The 22,572-nt window shown below is 45.6% G+C and overlaps 1 protein-coding gene across 1 annotated transcript; it reads left to right on the top strand.

The window, feature by feature from the left end:
* Positions 1-2,041: 2,041 nt before the first annotated feature.
* Positions 2,042-9,519, top strand: dusp3a (dual specificity phosphatase 3a). The gene is made up of 3 exons (XM_062414088.1): positions 2,042-2,449; positions 7,124-7,356; positions 8,982-9,519. Exons 1-3 carry the CDS (start codon positions 2,259-2,261, stop codon positions 9,209-9,211), a joined length of 654 nt encoding a protein of 217 aa, XP_062270072.1. The 5' UTR covers positions 2,042-2,258; the 3' UTR covers positions 9,212-9,519.
* Positions 9,520-22,572: the final 13,053 nt, after the last annotated feature.

Raw genomic sequence — 22,572 nt, 5'->3', positions numbered from 1 at the left:
AAAAAAAAGAAGAAGCTCAAATTTAGTTTCCAGGATCTGTTGTTGCCATGGTTTTGCACCGCATCTCTTACATCACCATGGGAACACAGAACTGATGACTGACATGGGGCTGAAGTGAAATGGGTCAAGAGCCTCTGAGGGAAGTCAAACCACAACTATCTCATATATCGTTTATTGTATTAACATAAGATCAAATGATACAATGATAACAGTCAAACTAAAGGCTCCACTCATGTCCAGACCATAATATGTAATATAATGGTCTTTTCTCCTTTGTTCAGAACTTTAAACTGAATAATAAAGTGATAGTTTATCGTGATAATCATGGAAAGTGACTGATGTGACGTTTTTTCTTCCAGCTCTTCTACAAATGCTGTTTTTAATAATAGTGTTTCCACCTCAGAGTTCAGGCTCATTGGCTCCATGAGATGAAATAAACAGCATCTTAAAGGCTGATGCTGACATCTAGTGGTGAGCAGAGTCACTGCCTCCAGCAGGATGTAAGTGAACTGAGGCGAGGGGGGGGATTGAGCTGGTTGTAGTTTAGAACTTCACCACTAGATGCCACAAAATTCACACCAACTGAACCAGTGACATGTTTGGATATTTTTTATGATATTGCTTGAAATGATTTTTCTCCTGAAGAAAGAAGACAATGCATTTAACTTCAGGATTTGGCAGATTTTACTGAATCTTTTTTATATGGTTATAAAGGTGATTAATGAGATGATGGATCGATTTAAAAAAAAACACATTGTTTATTGTCATTATTATTATTTTTATTTTTTTTATTATTATAACTAATATTATATAGAGTCAGGGTTCAGATGAAAAACAACATAGATTAAACTTCATACAAAATCCCAAAGAGAGAAACATTTATTATTATGATTATTGTCATTTGCCTTCAGGTATGATCATTTAAATCACACTGAAATCAGGATTTTATTAAGTAAAAAAATATTAAGTTCAGGAAGACTCTGTTGTTTTAAGGGTTAAAATTTATATTTTCACCTCTTGTGGTAGGTCCTGCATAGAAAACCTGTGTCTCCACAAACAGCTCTTCTGTTTGTGGAGACACAGGAAGAACATGTCGGTGCCTAATGTCTGTGTGTTGTTATGAAACATGTTATGTGTGTAATGTAAGGATGTTACGAGCTGCACCTGAAGGCAGCACGGTGTCCTCCCTGTTGTCCCCTTCAGGTTCAGGACAGTGTCTGCTGGAGGTGGGGTGTGTCTGCTCTGCTGCCCGAGACACTGGAGAGAGAGTCAAGTCCCACACAACGAACCAGGAAGCTGCACCAAGTACGTCGTTAAAATAAAAGCCCTGAAACTGAACATTCATAACGACAATAATAATAATTTATTTGGATCATGTCTTTGCTTGCTGTGAATTATTCCCTGGATATGTTCCTGCCGTATTGTCCGAAGGGGAAGGCAGGGAAAAGTTCTAGAAAAAGTCCGGACCAACAGACTCAGACTTTACTGATCATTTTCTAGAGAAAACGTCCAGACGTCAGATCTGCTCTGGGATCTGCTCAACTGGTGAAATTCCTGTTAAAGGTCCAGTGTAAGATTTAGATCAAATTCATCTCTTGGCAGAAATTATATATAATATAATCCTACTGAGGTTTTCACCTGTGTGTTTCATCTAGATGTTTTATGTACGGAGGCCGCCATGTTTTTTACAGTAGCCCAAACTGGACAAACTTATCCTTTTGAGCTTTTATGACAACTGAAGGCTACTGAAGGCTTAGGTGAGGGGTGTTCAGCTGCAATATGACACTTCACCACTAGATGTCACTAAATTCCACACACTGAACCGTTAATACCAACTATAATGACTTTATTTAAGGGACTTTTCAAGATGCCTCGTAAAGCATTAGAACATCCAGGATAAAACAAATCAAAAAGTAGAATATAATGTTGAAACATAAAACAGACGAAGACAAAGTGCAGATCAGTGGACGCCTTTATTGTGAAGGGGTTTGACCGGAACCACTTGTTGACAGCGCGTCACACTTGGCGGGTTCGGTAACAAGCCGGTGGAGCAGCTCGCGCGCCGTCAGACAGCTTCAGCGACGAGGAGGCGGCGCGCGCGCGACTCACGTGTGGAGCGGGGAATGCAGCTCGCGAGCGTGTCACCGGATGTGCGCGAGCGTTGGTGAGAGAAAGACAGAAGCGGAGGAAGAAGAAGAAGAAGAAGGAGGAGAAGAAGAAGAAGAAGAAGAAAAGGAGGAAGAAGAAGAAGAGGAGCGATGAAGAAACACCTGAGTCCCGGCAAACAGCAGCAGCAGCCGCCGCCCGCCCCGGCCGTCATCCCGGCCCCGAGCACCGGGGAGGTGACGGTCCAGCAACTCAACGAGATGCTGGCGGACGAAAGCGGCTTCTACAGCCTGCCCACCCAGCACTTCAACGAGGTGTTCCCCAGGATCTACATCGGGAACGCGTGAGTCACCCTCCTCTTCCTCCTCCTCCTCCTCCTCCTCTATCCCTCCAACCCTCCATCTATCCCTCCATCCCTCCATCCCTCTATCCATAATGTCTGACAGGTAGGACCGGTTGTCCCAGACGCTCCCTCATCTTCATCACCATCATCATCATCCTCCTCCTCCAGACGCGACAATGACAACCGTGTCGTATGTCTGCATGCACACACACACGCACGATCTCACGCACACAGGGCGGGCTTGTTGTTGTGGCGCCTCCACTTTGTCATCACGACAACAGGCGGTTGTTGTTGTTGTCCTCGACGCACCGGCGGTGACATTGAGCCTCGCGCAGCAGGAGGAAGAACAACAATAACAACAGGAATCCTAAATATTCTAAGATCTGGAATGTTGTTGAGACACAAAGAGCCGCGGTTCCTGAGTGGTTCCCTCCATCATCACTGCCCCTCTGCTCCTCCTCTTCATCACCCACAGGGGCAGGAGTGTTCTGTTCTGTGTCAGAACAAAGAGCCGGACACAGGGAGACGCTCCTGTGATGAAGAGGAGGCAGATAATCACCTTCATCAGACGTGCACTGAACTCTGGAGATTCTCTGGAGGAGGTGCATGTCTGAGCCGGAATGTCCGAGACTTCGAGAGTCGTGTGAATCTGATGTGTGAACACAGCAGGAGGTCTTCCTCTGGAGTGGGGGGGGCCTTTCTAACACGATATTGTCCTGAATACTTGTCTCATAACCTCTAGAGCGAATCAAACAAACACAAGACAACTTCAAGCGCCCCACGTGTCCTAATAACTTCTGATTAGTGCTGGTAATTATTGTTAAAGTGTAAAGTGAGCACGGATCAGGATCTTTTTCTGCCAAAACCACGATTAAAATGTCAATATCAAGTAAATCGGACTTAAATATATAACACATTGTTTCCTTTGTGGTTAATCACATTAACAGTCATGTTATACACCAGCTGTATGAAGCTGTGAGATTTGCTGAGCCCTCAAACGCACACATGTGCAGCGGATGTCCTGTATTTTCATATCACACGAGGCAGAAGCAGAACCATAAATCCATGGTGGTTGGCTGCTATTGGTTTTGTAATGAACATGCCGAGGCCGTAGGAATTTATAGCGCTGCATTCCATAAAAAAACCTGTTCCTGGTATTTCCAGCATGGACGTGTAAGATCGTCAACGAGAAGAATCGTCCGCCTGCGGGACAAACACACAAAGATAAAACACAACAAACCTTAATCCTCACACACGAGCCTTATTCACAGTTTCAAATTAAACTTGTGTATGAATGATAAGTCAGTGATGAAGAGTTGGTGACTGTAAATAAAGATGGAGGATGCGTCTCCACCTCTGTCTGTCGCGAAGCTCCAACAGATATTTGCTAAACGATGATCAAAGCAGGTGCAGATTAAAGGACCAGTGTGAAGGAACTAGTGGCCTCTAGTGGTGAGGTGGCAGATTGCAACCTACTGATCCTGTGAACCGCTCTATGTGGAGACAGTGTTCAGTTTGTCCGTTCTGAGCTTCCGTAGAAACATGACGGTGCGACTTGGTGATCAAACACGAATGAAAACACTATAATCGTATTTATTTATATAGAACAGAACAGAATCCCTTTATTGAGGTCGGTAATTGAACAATGACATTTGCTGTACATCTGTAAAAGGTTGATTTTCTGGTTTCAAGTGTCAAATTTGTCGGAACAACGTCGAGAAGCAGCGATGGGAAACAAACACACTTTCCAAAAGCTTTTTATCGGACTTGTAATGTAATATAAGCTTTTACCGAGCCGCCCTTAATCTCACTTGTATGGATTCACTGTAGAGAAGCGGCCCGGGGATGAGACAGTGTGTCTGAGCGGTGGAGTGCAGGAGGGCGAGCAGGAAGAAACACATGAACATCACTGAACCTCAGAGCTTCTACAGAATCAATCTGAAAAGCCCGAGCTGCTCGGCCAAGTCTCCAAACAAAGTGCTGGACGCCGCTGAGCGCCACCGGGCAGCAGGCGGGAAGCAGAGACTCTGATGAGCCGGCTGCTTCCAGGGCGAGACGCCTTCATGTCTGATGAAGGAATCATGTCGAGTGATTAGGGAGAAAAGCTGCATTTTGCTTTGCAGCCTCTTATCAAAGTCCATTAGTGGAGTACTTTAATATTGAAGAACTTACGGGTTCCAGACAAGGCCAGTGTACAGAAACCTGATCGCACCAACGGCTCAGCCAGAGAGAAGCGGTATTGATCGTTGATTAGAGCCGGAGCCAAGTCCACTGGGAGCCACTGGGAGCCACTGGGAGCCACTGGGAGCCGCGGAGACGTTCTACTGAGGCTCGGTATGAGTCGCACCTCGTTACAACTGAAACCGTGTAGCAGGCCGATGGAATGAGATCCAAACAGATGCACTGAAACTGAACGGTGGAGTCTAATTAGTCTTAAATGTAAAAAAGGTTAATGGGCCCAGTTCCAGTTATGAGTCATGCGATCCCACAGGAGTCAAACCCATTAGCCGTCTTTAGCTCAGAATATATAGTTTTACTGTGGAGTGTTTTTTAAATGAGTGTTTTTTTTAGGTCAAGTCAAGTTTATTTATAAAGCACATTTATATTAGAGTTACTCAAAGGGTTGTAAAATAAGAAAAGAATGAACAGATGTCAAAACAAATCGAATAAAATAGAAATAAAAGGATAAAAACTCCTTTCTGATGGAGGTAAATCCAGCTCAATGAGACTTGGACTCGCACAGCTCCCGCTTGAAGTGAGCAGCCGCTGAGAAGCTCTCCTCCAGAAATAAATCACAATGTTTCCTGAACTCGTGCCCTGTTCTCAGATCTGTGGCCGTCAGCACTCTGAACCCACTGTGTGCAGTTCAGGGACGAACTGGAGGTGCGGTTGTTGTCTACGAGGAACACTCTGGCTCTTTGTGAAGCTGCTCTTTAATAATGGATGTTGTGGGACTGCAGATCCCAGGGTGAGGAGGAGGAGGTGGAGGAGGTGGAGGAGGGTGAGGAGGAGGTGGAGGTAGGGACTGGCCAGGTAGAGAGGAAGAGAGGGTATGAATCGGCTGAACCCAGCGCTGCTCTGCATGGAGCTGCATGGACGTAGGGTGACACATGTTCAATCATCCATGCCCACCCGCTCACACGCAATCTTAATGCACACAAATATGTAAAACGGCAGCGGTACTGACCCGTGAGCAGACGGGTCGCTGGCGGGTCACTGGCGGGTTGCTGTTGGGTCGCTGTGTTCCTCCCCCCCGGGCTGTAAAGCAAAATGGTGGCAGTCAGGGTTGGTTGGATTAGTTCTTGCAGAGGGGGGTTTGCAGGCCGCCGCCTCCAGGGAGCTGCAGGGTCACCTCGGCCTCGCCCGCTTCATATCGACTGCAAGCAGACACGGCATCAAACGCACACATCGCGGTTTCACCTTGAGATTCATGATGCTCAGATACGAATAAAGCAAATACAGATGAGAATCGTTTTAATTTGTCTTTATATTGGAATCCACAGCGATGGTGTGATTCCCTTTCTCACGTGTTGAGACTCGAGAGAATCTGATGTCTTTATTAGCTGCAGCATGTTTTCTTGTGTTTAAACATAAATTCTATTTGGTTAATTAGCACAAAATGCCTCATAAAACTTTAATGTAACATAAAGAAAAGAGTCATTTCATTCAGAATCAATGGACAGGGCCTGCAGCCAGTGGACACAGGCACTCAGCCAATCAGACGAGAGCAGCCAAACACTGTGTTGCTGTTTGTTAGGAATATGTGTGTTTGTTTAAAACAAATTGAAATTATTTGAATAATGGTAAATGGCAATGTATTTATACAGTGCTCTTCTAGTCTTGATGACTCAAAGCGCTTTACAGTACAGTTCTACATTCACCCATTCACACACACATTCATACAGTGCATCTATTCACTGCACTTAGTTATTCTATGGGGCGTTTCGGGGTTCAGCGTCTTGCCCAAGGACACTTCGGCATGCAGATGGGTCAGACTGGGGATTGAACTGCTGACCTTCCGGTTGGAGGACGACCGCTCTACCTCTCAGCCACAGCCGATTCCTGGATCCACCCCCTGATTTGGATTTGCATGAAAATTCAATGGGTGTAATCAGTTCTGTAGTTTTTGTGTAAAAACATGAGCTCCTTAAAACTAGTAAATACTAAATATTTATTTAAAAAACAAACAGTTCATTTCTCTGAGGTTCGATGTCGTCTCTCACTTCAGCATTAAAGCATCTTCAGTTTCATGCAGTGAAGGATCATCAGACCTGTAGATTACTTTGTAATTTAACCTCCGGTCGACCACAGTTGTAAGAAACAATCTGTAGAACTGCTTGTGCACGAGCTGCAGATTTACAGAATCTGGCCTCGAGTCAAGAGAAGCTGCGACGCTGCCAAATGCACGAGGCAGCAGCAGCAGCAGCCTCGTGAAAGATGCAACCTACATTGTTAGAAGATCACTTTAAAGTAAACAGTGCTGACGCGCTGTGTTCCTCACAGAGAAGAATCTGTCAGGTGTGATTGTTCCTGCTGGTGTTTGTCCGACACGTCTTGTTCTGCCGTGTTCTCATCACAAACAAGTTTTGTTTCACCATCAGAGGAAGTTTGTTTTCTCAGCGTCTGTTTCCGTCTTGTTAAACCGTGGTCATGTCTCTGGTCTCGCCCTCACAGGTTCGTGGCGCAGAACGCCATGCGGCTGCAGAAACTGGGAGTGACGCACGTCCTCAACGTGGCCGAGGGCACCTCCTTCATGCACGTCAACACCTGTGCCGAGTTCTACACCGGCACGGGCATCACGTACCACGGCATCAAGGCCAACGACACGGAGAAGTTCATCCTCAGTGCCTTCTTCGAGGAGGGGGCGGAGTTTATCGACAAGGCCCTAGCACACAATAACGGAAAAGGTACGTTTATTCTTTTATTTATTGCTATGTGGGACACAGGAGATGATGATGATGAGGATAATGATGAAGATGAAGATGATGGTGATGGTCCTGAGCGTCTCAGGCTAAATCTGACCCACTCCTGAGCCCTGCTGTGACACTTTTGTTCTGGGAAACGGAAAAAAATAAGAAATCTCCAGGGAAATTAGTCTGAAATAAGACATTTGATTTATAAATATTCTTTAGCAGATTAACAGGATTAATCCCAGGAGACTTCTGTGCTGTAACGAGAGAGTGAAGGAGGGAGGAGGATGGAGGAGGAGCAGAAACAGGAGAACCCGTTTCACCTCCTGCTGCCTGGTTCTGCTGGAGTTTGCCGTTGTGCAACATTATCTTTGACATTTTCTGACCCCTCAGCTTTGAGCAGCGAAAAGGTCACGGCTGCAGGATATTAATGAGAAACTGCCTCGGTGCATTGTTCATAAGAATCTAATGAAGCCACGAGGCTACAGTGGGGAATTGGTCTGGTCTACAAACCCATTCTGCATCTATGTACAGTTTTATAACGAGAATCTCTCAGCACGGTGAATCTGCACGTTCCTTGTGGTCTATACAGAGACTCCTTTCACATGTGGCACAGACGTTCACCTGAAGTCACAGATCAACTTGGACAGTGACCTGAAACTGGAGTGGTCGGTGGAGGCACAAGAAAGACTGAGTTAACATATGAAGGAAAGAATAAAGCAGAAGAGAAGAGAGGAAGAGAAGAGAAGGAAGGAAACATTGGCAGGTAGTGAGTTTAACAAGAGGATACAGTAGAATCGACATTGATCTGTGGCAGGGAGCGAGATTAGATACTGAAGAGGTTGTCTCATCGGCAAAGGACAGAGGAGGGGGAGAGGACGGGGAGGAGAAGAGGATGGAGGAGGAGAGAAGAGGAGGAGGAGGAGAGAAGAGAGAAGAGGAGAAGACGTAGGGATATCTAATGACAGCGGAAAGGCATGAGATAACACCAGGGGAGCGAAACAGATCTGTGTTGGTTTCCTGATAAAGTGCAGAATCTGCAGATGTGACCTGAGCCCGACACATCAGCTGCCAAGTCCAATCCCCCCCCTGAGGTTCCATCTCGTCTTTAAAAGAAAGTTACACACAAACAACACAAACAGGGCTCACAACACAAATACAGGGAACATACGTGTTGTGTGCACAGAGTCGTTGCTGTTTTCAGGATGAGGAATCGATGAAGATGAGGCTGCAGTGAAGATGATTGACTTTGCCGAGTCGGCAGCAGAGGTCAGGTCTTGGATTTTGCATCTTCTGGCTCAGAAAATGCTTCGCTAGACAAGTTTGCTCACAGCACATGTTCCCCATGGCTCCTGCTCTCCTTTGTCTCCTTTTGTTTTATCATTGTTTTTGGTCCTGATCATCCACGACGTAGGAATCCTGCAGGATTGTCTCAAATTTACACAATGAAAACATGTTTCATGTGTTCATTCAGGTAAATGTCAACATGCAGCCATGATACAGATATATTGTAAGATATATCTGTATCAGTTACATCTTACAGGAAGGTAATGCTAATCGTGATTCTGTAAATATAATAAATAACACCAACATCTTATTGTCTCTGTGTCTGTGTCCTGCAGGGAAGGTGTACGTGCACTGCAGAGAAGGCTACAGCCGCTCCCCCACCATGGTGATCGCCTACCTCATGCTCCGCCACAAGATGGACGCCCGGCTGGCAATGGCCACCGTGAGAAACAAGAGAGAGATCGGCCCCAACGAGGGCTTCCTCCGCCAGCTGTCCCAGCTGAACAACAAGCTGGCGAAGGAGGGCAAGCTGAACGGCGAGGTGGGAAAACTAAAGACCAAATGATATTAAGAGACCCTCCTCCCCACCTCCGTCTCCTCCCATCATGCCTTTCACAGGCCTCAGCTGCTCACGGAGACTAACCCCCCCCCCAGACTAAACCAGCACTCATCTGACCACCAGGGGTATTATTCAGAATCACAGACATACATGCATCGTTCTGTGTAGATAATTAATCCTCATTCACACACACACATGTACACGCTGTTTCTTTTCTGAATCTTTGGTCCACGTCTCCCTGCCACTCAGCGGGGGGGCATCCGTCCGTCCTCTGCCTTCTCTGGACAAAGAGTGTGATCTCCAATACTTCAAACCAACCCCCCCCCCCCCCCCCCCTTGTTACCTCCTCACCGAACAGATGTGCAGACGTCTCACCGCTCGCACCTCAAAGCTCTAAATTTCTATCTTTTTTGAGCTGAGCCACTTTAAGCATTCCTCAAGTTCCCCCAAGTTCAGACGGTGAAAACTTTTCCCTGATTTATACACAAAAAATACTTTTAAATACAAGATTATAGCACAATCATTCCATAGTTCTCCACTGCCGGGACTGTCAGCGATGTCTCCGCCAGCAGGAGTTCTCTATAGGTTCTGAATGAACTCCAAGAGATCGAGGGTCACTGACGCAGAACGTTAAAGACTAAATGAGTCGGATATGTAAATATGGATTAGTCCAAACATTCCAGGAAAAACTAAACGAAAAAGCCCCTTAGAGTTCAGTTTGCCCACACAATCCTTAAAGTCGTCCGGTCTGCAGGGACAGATGTTTAACGCACAAACACAGAAACTCACACTCTGTTCCATCAAACTGCAGCTTTGTGAGGAATTTCAGTTTCGGGCCTCTAGCTTGAAAGCGGTGGCTCAATCAGTAGCTATACGATTTATTCAAAAAGTTTACGGTTAAACTTTATAAAATACAAAAGTTAAAGGTTCAAATTCTAATCATTAACGACATAGGGCGATATCCATATCAGTGTCTAATCTCGCTCTAGATGTAAATGATTTCCTTCACGTGAAGTTTGACCCCAATAATGACGTTTGCAAATGCTGCCGAATGTGTTTCAGTTTGAAACCGTCGTGTTTGGAAACACATTCTCTTGCTGATTGGTTCTTATCCATCACAACTCGACCCCCCCCTCCCAATATACACCGTTGTTATTTCCTCGGGTTAGAACTAATCGTGTCCGTCAGCCACCTTCGAACTCGAGGCCTGAGGTGTTAAAGAGCAGGAGGGAGTCGCCCACCTTCACCCGGAGGTTCCAGTCATCACACCAGAGAGTCGTCCACTGCCAGTTCATCCACACAGTCTGTCCGAGGTCCACACACCACATGTCTCACCCTGAGGAGTGTGTGTGTGTGTGTGTCTGTGTCGTGCAGTAATTTATCACGCACACACACAGGGTGGAACGCCTTCTTTTCGTATGTACGTATCAAAGCATTGCAATATATGTCAATACTCCCATCAGATATATATAGAATGTAATCACATATAAATATGACTATTCCGGCTGTAGTTGTTACATATAGTTGAAGAGTACATTTTGAGTGACATTGTATTTAGTACTGGGCGTAAATACTGTAAACTAGACATCGTGCCGGGGGGGGGGGGGGTGTGAAGTGACGCGGTGCTTTTCTAAACCCCGCCCCCCCTCGGGTTAGGGTTAGAGTTAGTTTGCTCGTGTGACCGGAGAGAAGAAACGGGAACTAGGTCGTCTCACCTCATTAATGGCACTATTTACTCCTCCTCGGATATATATCTGTATACATATGAATATATACATGTATACTGTATATACATATTTAAGTGTTGACATATATGAATGTATGAGCAATGTGTCTGTAACGTGTAGGTATTGTCAGTATGTCCTAATATATCATATAATATTTGTATATGACATCACAGAGTACTCCCATTACTTGGTTTCACAGTGAGTTACATGTGCATTGATATTCAGATATGATGTGCATGTACAGTGTTCTGTGGAATTGTGATATTTTGGAACTATCGCAATTTTGCAAAACCCGCTGACCACGGCTGGGGGGGGGGGGGGTGTTGGAGCTCAGCGGGGGAAACTGAGGACATGACGTCATCGTGTTTACGCAGGTTTTTTAAGTTTCAGACGCCATAACTACCAAGATGCAGGTGGCAGCAGAGGGTGCTAACGGGTTAACCTGCGAATCGTCTCTGTACTCGGAATGTCGCAGAGTCTGTAGCTTCTTCAAATGTCGGCCTGACATATAAGACCTAAAAGAAGTATCACTGTTTAGGTTTCTTGCAGAGAAACGTTTTTCTCGTTAGCCGGACGAACTAAACATTGTAGAGCGAGTAGCGGTCAAAATATCGGTCGTTGTCCCCAGAGGCTGATCCGGCCGAGGACACGCTCACGCTCATCATCTCATCATGTTTTGCTTCGGGATCATTTGATTTCTTTCCTGACAGGGGTTTTTGGGGGGGGGTCCCCGTTCACACCTGGTTTTAACGTCCGTCCTGGGACACCTGGACTTAGCGTCGTCCCCTCGTGATCACTCCTGACGGATTCGAACACCGGGTGTGAACGTGGTCCGGCTCTGAGAGAGAAGTGATTCTCCAGCTACACTTCACATTTCAATGCAGTGCTATGTTTACATTTAGCAGGCTGCAGACTCTCCACCAGGGGGCGCTGTGCAATCATTGTAGACAGAAGACGTCGCAGCTTGAATAAAATATTATATTATAATTAATTAAATTTTAATCAAATTACATTTAATTATGTAATTAAACATCCTTTGGCTTCTAACAATTATTAATTTCATTATTTTCTGATATTTATCGACCAATCAACCGATCTGTGAGTTGAGGAAACAGTCGAGAGATCAACTGAAGAAACCGTTAAATTATCTGATGATATATATTTATTATCTTATATTTTTTCAGTGGGAAAAAATGTTTATACAGAAATCAGTTCATATACAATCCAACCTGTGAGAACATGCATTGAAACGTCCGGTGGGGCTGTGACCTCTTTCTCCTGCAGGGGGCGTCCTGTCATTTCATCATCTCACACACTTGAAAAATCTCTCAGATCTGAAGCATCTCAAACTCTCAAACACCTGAAACCAGAGGAATCAGTCGTTCGAATCTGAGAGCGTTTTCAAGAGTTACCCAGCGCATGCGTCGCTCTGGATTCTCCCCATCACCTCATCACGAACCCCAAACCACACAGACACCTGAGCTGTCTCTTTTTTAAACAATAAAACAAGGAATACTCTACAGACAGAGAACCACTGACCTCCGAGCCCAGCGACACACACACACACACACACACCAACATTGTGCCAAGCGACCGACTGTATTGTGCAGAAGCCATTTGTACATGTTTGTGATCGGCTCGGTTGTCTTTATAGAGGAGCGGGGGGGGGGGGGGGGGGGGGTCTCACTCATCTGAACGTTTTCATCTTGCTCTACGATACGGCCCCTCCTTCTGGAAAACTCGAGAAAAAGCAACAACTAACTCTCCACAAGTTGGGAAACGTCCTGTTAGTGTTTTTTTTAAGCTTTGAATCGGGTCCAGGACGAGGGCACGTACTTTACAGCATCAGCTGCCGGCACCGACCTGCTCATCGATTCAGCCATCGGCCGCTCTGGGCTCGTGAGGAAGCCGCAGTTTGAAGTTTTCTGTCAAACAAAGATTTATTGACCAGTTTGAGCCTTTTACAGATATATGGGTCGGTATCAGCTTTTATTTTTGCTGGTAACATCTCAAACCTAAAGAACATGTTTTTCCACAGCTTCTTGAAAACGACATCTTACAAATCGTTGGAAATTTAAAAAAGAAAAAACATGTATATCGGCCTGTATATCAGTATCAGACATTTTCTACTCCCTCACACTGGGCTCTATTCTTTGAGGTTGAATCAAAGTGACAAACAGAAAACTTCCCAGATGGCTGCCCTCCTGGCTCCAGTCTAGTTTATGCATTGAGTAACAGACAAACACTGCCACCTGCTGGTCAACAAATCTCGTGGTTTTGTGCACAAAGCTCTTTTTTTTAACAGCTGATTGACGTCGTTTCGATCCAGCCCCTCGTTTTCCTTCTTCTCTGTGTGTGAAATGTAACGTCAGTGTAAAGTTTCTTTTGAACAAGGTACCAGCATCACTTTGTGGGTTATACTCCAGGTACATTTATGTATTATTGAGAATGTCAAACGTGAAATGCCATAGATGTATATTGTTATATATACTGAGTATGTAACACGCACTAAAGCAAATGTGGATTTCTGCATTTTACTGTCATAACTTGCCTGTTACAGTATACAGGTTGTTCGGTTTGTGTGTGTTCAGAGTTGAAAGTGCATTTTTCTTCTTGACCTTTTTATTTCCAGTTGTCCTGTTGCAACGGGACTTAAGCTGATTCCACGTTTATTATTTTGGCTTTTCTAATAAAAGTGGTGTTTTTTTTTTGTACCGTTGGAAACTGAACTGTCCGCACACGTGTGATTGTGATTCTCCAGCTAAGCGTCATCATCCCTGTTGTTTTAGGACGGGTTTATAAGGTAATAGTAGCCGGACCTGGGCCCGGGCTGTAATTGTGATTCATTCACGGTGCTTGTTTAAACCCGAGTTACCGGAGCAGAGAGCGGGATTGAAACCATCGAGCATCGAGCCAGGTAGTCGTGTTCTTCATCACGGAAGAGAAGAGTAAATTGACTTACAAATCATTTCCTGTGATTTCCGTGTTCCCACGAGGTGCAGCTCGGCCATCTGCGCCGAAGAAGCCAAAAGGCCTGACGCGTTAAGAACCCTCCGTTAGTGACAGTTGATATCTGACATCATGGAAAACCCATCTGGCTGAACTTATCTCGAATTGCCCATGATGCAATGAGCCCCGTTCATCTGGTCCTCCTGAGGGCGTCCAAACAAACACCGGAAATCACTGCTTGGCCCAGGTAGAGCGCTGACTCCAGGTCTGTCATCGTCTCCTGGCTCCCATCCTGACAAACGGCCTAAAGCAGGAGCTCCAGCACAAATCAGCCGACTCGTCCCGGAGTCCGCCACACTGCTCGGGGTGGGGGGGGCTTTAGCGGTGGAGGATCGGCTGTTCGTTGGTTCCACGTCCATTCATGCACCCCCCCCCCCACCCCCCCACCCAAAGCCTTACAGATAAAAGTTTTCAGTTGGTGTATCTCACTTCACGCTGCAGGAAGGGGACGGCTCCCTTCACAGAACGAGACATCGAGGAAGTGCACAGGATTTTAAATTGCAATGTTTTTTTTTTCTTACCTCGGAGAAGTCCCTTCTTTCTTATGTTGAAGAAATAAATGGCCGAGGTATGAACATCTGATCACGTGTGGTTTGTTACTGTGACGTCCAGGAAACAGAGGATATGAGGTTGAGGAGATAAAAGTATCTGCAAACAGTTTTGTGTACTTCTCAACTACTGTACTATAACTGTATGGCTGTAACCTTTTTTCTTTCTTCTTCTGAAGTGCATTTGAAATGGTTTTATATTTGAAACCACTTTATCTTTATTTTCCCAAATGCCAAAGTCTCGAGAGGGCACATTGTTCAAGAGGCATGTTTTCTGAGGCCTCCGTGACCTTTGACCTTTACGGTTTAAAATCCTACCAGTTAATCTGTGAGTCTAAGTGAACATCTCTGCTGAAGTTGAAAGGATCTCTCGACGTTCACAAGGTAAAAACAGGTTTCATAAGGTCACAGTGACCTTGACCTTTGACCAGCAGATTCTAATCAGTTCGTCTTTGAATCCTCAAATCAAGTCTGTCCCATAAAAACACGGTTTTAAGAAGTGATCTAGAAAACAGGTAAAGTGCTGGAGACAGGCCTCAGGGTCCTGACAGTAAAACCCTGGTCCCCCTTAGTTCAAGCACATGAACACCAGAGTCAAACAATGACGTCATAGTTCAGGAAACTGGAAGCACGAACCTCAGTTCTCTTGTGCTGCTGCACATTTCCGCCACTAGATGGAGGCAAACACCTGCTCGAGCTCCACTTTAAACTCTGCCATGAGGACGAATGACACAAATAGAGGAACGGAGAGAAACAGAGGGAGTCAGAGAAAGTCAGGAATGACATCAGGAGTGGGAATGAGATGACAGAGCGAGAGGAGAGCAGAGAAAAGGCTATTTTATGTTTCACAGGCCTGGACCCCGACCTGCGATGGAGGGCTGTCGCAGCGTGGCGTCCAGCAGGGTCAGCGAGGAGGGTCAACTCCCTTCTACCTTCTCCTCCTGCACCGCGGTCCCCTCGCACGGCCCAATTACCGCCGGCCAGCTGTGTGGTCCCTCAGGGGGCCCCAGTAAACCAGGGACCTCCTCCCTGCTCTGGCTGGATTCAAACCGCCGCTGCGAGTTGAGCATTTTCAAATCGATGTGGTATGAAAGAAGGGGGTGGATAACGGAGGAGGTATCAAAATAACAGGATCCCTGCATTTTTTTTTAAAACCTCCAGACCTCTGGGCCTGCACGTCGGTAAACGGTGTCTGATTCTGACGGAGAAACATTCCAGGTCCACTTTCTCCAGCCGGGAGACGTGAGGGGCAGGAAGTGGCTGGAGCAAAATGGAGGGATTATGTGTTGCGGCAGGTTATAGGTCCCCCTCTGCCGTTTATTTGAAGGAATCCAGGAGGCTTGTTTCTGAACGCTCATCAATAATGCTCGCAGGCCTCAGTGTGATGAAGTGCCATTTATTCCAGCTATGTGCAGCTTTAAATATTTATGGCCGAGGCCGGAATCCACGCAGACGACTTCCTGTTTGCACCGGTGGCATTTTAATTATTGACTCAGGGAGGAAATATCACCGTTGTTTTTCAAAATGTCAGACTTTCTCTTGCAGATGAAAGAGTTTCCTGCATCATCGGCTCGTGGCTCAGAGTCTCTCATCCTGTGTGAATAATGTGGCTGGAAGCTTGTGTGTGATTCTTGTTTATCGAGGGATATGAGTCATTGATTTCCAATCAGTTGCAGATATTTAACCGTAATCTCAGCAAATATGAAGTTATCAGTTTCCTTTGAAACGTTTATTGCTTGTTGACTCATTTGCTCCGGGCTCGCTGACGTCCACATCGATTTCCAAACCACCGAAGTCGATTGCATTTTTCTTTTTCTTCTTCCTCCCCCGTGTTTAGGGTTCATCAAACTACTTAAAATATGATTATAGTCCTCAAATATGCCTGCCTGTAATTTCTCCCTTGCCTCCTCTTATGGGCGATTCCTCTTTCAACTTCGCTCTCTCTTCTTTAATGGCCTTATCAAATAGAAAGCATATGATGTTCCCCTTTAACTCCTCATCCTAATATCCCACGTTCGCATCCGAGGAGGGTGGAGAGGATGGAATTACAGGAGGGCGAAAAGGGAGAAATGCACATCTGCGACGCAGCACTAATTATTAGGAAATGCTGAGAACAAGGGAGAGCGAGGGAGACGGAGAGAGAACTCTGGAGCTGAGCGATCCTCAGATCCTCTTCCAAGCGCCTGTGCCCGTGGTGGTGCTGCCTGTTTCATCTCCGTGCCTCGGGCCGGGTTTTACTGCACTTGCTGTGTGCGTGTGTGCGTCCTGCAGCGTCCAGTGTTTAGACATCAAACCCGAGCAGACATGAGGAGAACAAGCTGCCGTAGCACAGAGACACGAGCCGGGGAGAGGAAGACTCTGGAGGTGCTCGGCTTGTGGTGAAGAAACAAGGAGACAAACTTCACGGGGGGAAGCGATTGATTACTGCGGAAGGAACAAAGTCCCGAACTCAACCATAAACCAAAACATGGTGATCGAGAGCCGGTGGCTGCGGTTTGCAAACGGGGACGTTTAATAACTGTGGAAAGTTTTCAGGCGACATTGTTGAAACCCAGGCCTCGTTCTCGACTGTAAAACAGACTTTGCAGCCGCACTTAATTGCAAAGGGCTGCACATCATCAAGCCGCCGTGTCACCTCGAGAGCGATTCTCTGACTCGGCGATCATCGAGTCGCTTTCAGGGATGAAGTGAAAGTTTCCCACTGAAGAGAAGTTTTTAACGCAGATAGAAAAGTCTGGATTGTTCACTGCTCGACCTGTTGTGCCTGTTTCCTGGTCTTGAGGTTTAATTTGAGCTGCTCCAGATGGGCTGTACCACTCACTTAGCATCACCTGCTCAAAGTTAACTGCCCCACATTCATACCACAGTGGCCTGCTGAGCCCCACGCTGCAGCAGCTCATTAATAAGAGCCTTATTTTTCTGTTAGTCACGTTTTGTTTTTTAATAAGTTCACCTGAGGCACCGTGAAGGTTTTTTTCACCGTATTCAGAAAAGGCCGCTTTTCAGTTTTGACAGGAAGTGAAGCTGCGTCCTGTTCGTGAGGAATCATAAAGGTGTCAAAAGTACACTCGCCTCATTGATCGTAAATATATGCGCACAAGTGTGTGAGTCCACGTTATGTATTCTTACATCACAGTCAGCACACAGCTCCTCTGTGCACAGGGATCCACCCCGAGCGTCTTCTCGTGCAGTAATCAGTCTCCGAAGCGAAGCGAGCGAATGGTCCGTTGCCACTTCCTCTTGGCCGCTCCGTGAAAACACTCCTGTCTTCGATGCATGCGAGCGTCTCGATCCAGAGCAGCACACGTGTGGTCAGGCTCTGTGACGAGCTGCATGAGAGCAGCGCTTCAGCACAGGAACCAAAATGGCTGGACCTTCTCCAGGAGCTGCAGGGTGGGTGGGCCTGGAACTCACGTGGAGCTGCAGCACCTTTACACCACTACCCCCCCCCCCCCCCCCGCCCCCTTGTTACCGCCTCTGCTTCTAATTAACCTCTTATATAAAGATTAAGGTGCGCAAGCGTCGGATTATTCTCACGTGCCCGTTATCTTGTTTTATTAATCTTGTAAAACGGACGTTAAGTTGCAGCAGATTCTCCAAAGAGCTGCTGAGCCTGCTGCTGCTTTCACGCTCCATTTACACACCTCGCAAAGCATTCTGGGGGATTTGACGGTGAGGAGGAAATGTGCGGGCGTCGCAGAGGAGCATTAGCAGCAGATTTTGACACCTTCATTTATCACTTGTAACGATATTCTCATAAGACACATCACTTTTTTTAATACTTGTCGATCCCTCTCTTGGCACCTGATGGTCCGGCAGTGTTAATGTATGTAACCAGCACACAGACCATTACAGAGAACATGGAGGGAGACTGGGAGACTGTATTTGACTGAACTAAGACAAGTTAGAGGAGACGTGTACTTCTCATATCAGACTAAATCTAAATCTAAATCCAGCATTCCATCAGCAGCCCAGGGTGCAGGCAGGGAGAGGTTATGTTTTCACCCCTGTTCGTTATCGCTGAAGCAAGATTAAAACAACAGCTTTGTTTCAGATTACCACAAAACATTTGTTATGGTTGAGGAAAGATCACATAAAAGTTTGGTGCAGATCTGGATCCAGGAATTTGTTGTAACCGTCTTTCACATTCTCAGATTGGGCGTTTTTCCTCCTTTTCGCTGTTTTCCCAGAAAAAGAAATAATGATTGTTGATCTGAAAAAGAAAAAAAAAAAAGTGAAGTGATTAATTGAATTCAAGACGGTTGTTGGTGGAGGTTCGTTTAGGGACCAAGTAAAACCAGTTTGAACCATTTAACTTGCCAAACTGGATTTGGAAACTCTAACACAAAAAAAAAGAATCAAAGACGGTTCCATTGCTTTATCTCAGGTCTTAACTACGCAACAATGCATTCAACACACTTTGTTTTTGTGTTTGTTAGAGACACACAAACACGCAGATGGACTCTTTGCAGCCAGATCATTTGTTGGTTAATTTCTGCAGCTGCTAGGAATAGCACCTGCGGCCGGCTGGCAGGCAGCGTGCCGGTGGTGAGCGGTGTGCCGGGAGGCTCGGGCTGGTTAGCAGACAGCTTAGTGTGGTCTCTGAGGTCTGGCCAGACCCGTTCCCACAGCTCCCTCTCCCTGGCTGCGAGGCTGTTTCGATGGGCGTCCTTTCTATTTTGATGCTTCTCTGAAAAGCCCAAAGACAAACAATGGAAATGGCTGGATCCTGATTCATAACAGCCAGGGTCAAATCTCCCGGTTTCCCCGTGTGGAAACCACATGAGAGATCAGAGGGGAAGAAGAATCCCACTTTGGACTTCTGGGCTTATCACGTCTCAGCGAGAGCTCGCCGGCAGCAGTCGGTCAACTCCCGGTGACCTCCTGCTCCTCTGGAGGAACCGGGGGGGCGGCGGCGAGCAGGCGAACGCTTTGTGCCAACGGCTCGAAGTCAAGAAAACGAAAATACTAATTACTGGCACCACCGTGAGCTGTCATCCATTTTATAATCACCCTTCATTCTCCTCCTCATGTGTCCTCAGTCTGTTGCATGAAGAGGAGATTGGGACTTTCTCTCCAGCTGAACATCGATTTAATATTTTAATTAGTGCGACAATGCACAGATTTGGTTCTGGAAAGAGTTGTGTGTATATGAGCGGTTCATAGATCAGTGGTGTGGGGGGGGGGGGGGGGGGGGGGAGCCTCTCACACGGTGGGATTAACATAGTGATGCAGAGCAGAGCCGCCGCTCGGCCAATACTGAAACACTTTCATATACGTCCAGAGTCGACACAGCAATCGATCAACTCCAGTCCTCTACGTTGTGTTTTCTCAGTTTTAGATTCTGGATATGAACGGAAAGGAAAAACTAAAATACACATTTGTTTAAGAGGATTTTAGTCCAGTGATAGTTTCACTTTAAAACATAGTAGTGATACATTTGAAATGAAAAGTGCAAGTTAAAGGTGAGAAAACGTTTCAGGTCCAGATGTGATTCAGTCTAATTGAAGAAGCTGAATCTATCCACATGTGCTGGGATGTAAAATGTAGATACAAAAAAATCTGGATAACATTCTGAATATAGACATAAAACCACAGATTTTCTAGAATATCCTGTAACTTAATCTGAGATTTGTTCATGTCAGACTTCACACGTTCTTGTACTTTTGAATCCCAATTTGTAAATAGGAAGCAGTGCAATTTCTTTATATATATCTAAAGATATATATATATATACAGTTTTTTACAGCTTTTCAAATCAAATTACACTCTGAAAATAATTGTGTAAAATTGAAATGTGATATTCGATGCCACCTTTCACTCCCTGACAGATTCACCTGAAACTCAATATGAAGTTTCCTCGGCCCAGAGACTCGTTAGAAACACACTCAGCCATAATGACATGGGAGAAAAAAAACATTTTCCAACTGAGGGGCTCAAGAAATATGATAATTCTACTCACAATGATCCATGTTTCACGATGTCAGCTCGGTGAGGCTCACAGCTCCCTTCACACAATGCGTCACTATTTGCTTCATTAAAAACACAGGCCTGCTCGCTCTCACTCATGAAGCTTTGACTCTAATATCTTCCTGGGGATCGGTGTGGAAAAAACCCAGAAGGTTAAAATCTCTTTTGCATAATTGCAGCAGACACATTGTGAATAATTTACCCTCGAACTCAGTTAAATATTGCAGCGTTTCCACACAATCTGCGTATTTAGTTTCAGTGGCCTGGAACTGAGAACTCGCTCCTCACCTGTGTGATTGAGCTCTTTAACCATGATCCACCAAACACTGAGGGGTGGGGGGGGGAGCTGGAGCTGTTGGTTTATGGACCGAAAACAGTTTGTCTCCATTTCCTTAAATAAATAAAAAAAAGGACTCTGCAGTGCTGGAGGCTCTTCTGCGATCTGGTGAGCATCTGATTGTTATTTGGGCCTCGTCGTGCTGTTATCATGACGCCGGGCCCCGAGGGCTCCACGCACAAAACCCAGAGCGTTCTAAAATTAAGCCTGTGACTGACATCCGTCGCAATGTCGGCGAGAAAGTCTGTAATCAGAGCTGGCTTTGTGTCGACAGTGGGACCATCCATCGCTCTGGATTCAAAAAAAACCTTCTGGCACGACCTCAGAGCTGGAAGGTTGGAGACAATAGGAGGGAAGAGCTGTCTATTCTCGTTACTCGTGAACCTCTTGGCTCGCGGGGGGAGAGTCATGCTCAACATCAGAGTTTATCAGAGCTCCAGCAGCAGCCAAATCAATTCAAACATGAACCATTCTCTGAGATTTCACACGACAGTAGACCGAGGGTTGAGTTTCCTTCACACACGTAATGATACCTGTTGATGATGAGTCGTGATGAGTCGGTGGATCGATCCCGAGCTGCCGCCTCATCCCGTGTGAAACGTGTCCGTGTGTTCTCCACATGTTGGCAGTCCTCAGACCCTGGGACCGAATCGCTCATTAACACTGCTAACGTCTTCCCACCGGCTCCTCAGCGTCATCCCAGCTGCTGCCAATGTGATAAAACATGGCTGAAGAAGAATTAGTAAACAGCCAGAATCTCAGCTTGAAGAGATTTTTATATTTTATGACACACGCTCAAAAAGCTCTGCAGCCGTTCTCCAGTCCCGGAGTTCTACCTGGACACGTAAGAGTGAGTTTAAACTTTGCTTTTAACAAATATTTCTTACAACACTAATTCAAATGTGTATACAGTTATTGCCCCGGGGGAAACAAACCCGCACAGAATTATCACCCAGTTTTACAATTTCATTTACGGCCTCTCGTTAACACCATTCGCCAATGCCTGACTTCGAAATCCAAGATGGCTGCCCTCTTTATCGAGCTGTTTATTAGCACCTCTGTCTTTAAATGTGTCATGTCGTCAAATTACTGTCAGTGGACGAGTTAAGATGCGTGAAATTACACGTGATGCGTCATTACGAAAGGGTTTTGCTAACAATGGCTAGCTAGCTAACGTAAACTGTTAGATTAGCGACTGGCTCAAGGGAACATTTACATAAATCAAAGTAGGGTTCAGTGGAAAGTGGCTTGAATCTGTTTGTGTTGCCGACATATGGTTTGTAATCATTTGCTAAAATGTGAAAACAAAACAACTTTACTGGGTGATTATATGCCAACAATGTTTGTTTCTTCTTCCCTAATGTGGTTAAAAATAAATAGCATTTAGCTCAATAATGTTTTATTAGATAATAAGCCAGAACCATAAAAACCAGATAAAAATAAACATTTTCCAGATTAAGCAACGATTCTTTTTTAAACTATCGGTCGAACACACTAAAAACTAAAACAAATAAAAGAGGAATCGAACGTGACAACTGAAATTCCTCAAAGCCTCAAAGTCGTTTCTTTGTCGTTTTAACTTAACGAGACGTCGACCACAACAAACGGTTCTGTTGTTAGTTTCCTGCAGAAGAAAAATAACAATGATCTTGATAAACCAACATTATTTAGGCCTCATCTTTACAGAGTTATTCTTTTTAATTCAGCGTTATCCTGTGGACGACCAGCTGGCTGCAGCTCCAGACCCTGATTCCAGGCTTGAATAAATCTGGACGG

The sequence above is a fragment of the Platichthys flesus genome, chromosome 20 (assembly GCF_949316205.1).
Source record: "Platichthys flesus chromosome 20, fPlaFle2.1, whole genome shotgun sequence".
Taxonomy (NCBI): domain Eukaryota; kingdom Metazoa; phylum Chordata; class Actinopteri; order Pleuronectiformes; family Pleuronectidae; genus Platichthys; species Platichthys flesus.
Note: the sequence above shows the minus strand (reverse complement) of the source record. Positions and strands in the feature narration are given on the sequence as shown.

Excerpts from the sequence above, each read along its gene's own strand:
- dusp3a (XM_062414088.1), top strand. The coding sequence starts at position 2,259 with ATGAAGAAACACCTGAGTCCCGGCAAACAGCAGCAGCAGCCGCCGCCC. Across the intron at positions 2,450-7,123 it reads AGGATCTACATCGGGAACGC|GTTCGTGGCGCAGAACGCCA; the intron begins GTGAGTCACCCT and ends TCGCCCTCACAG. Across the intron at positions 7,357-8,981 it reads AGCACACAATAACGGAAAAG|GGAAGGTGTACGTGCACTGC; the intron begins GTACGTTTATTC and ends TGTGTCCTGCAG.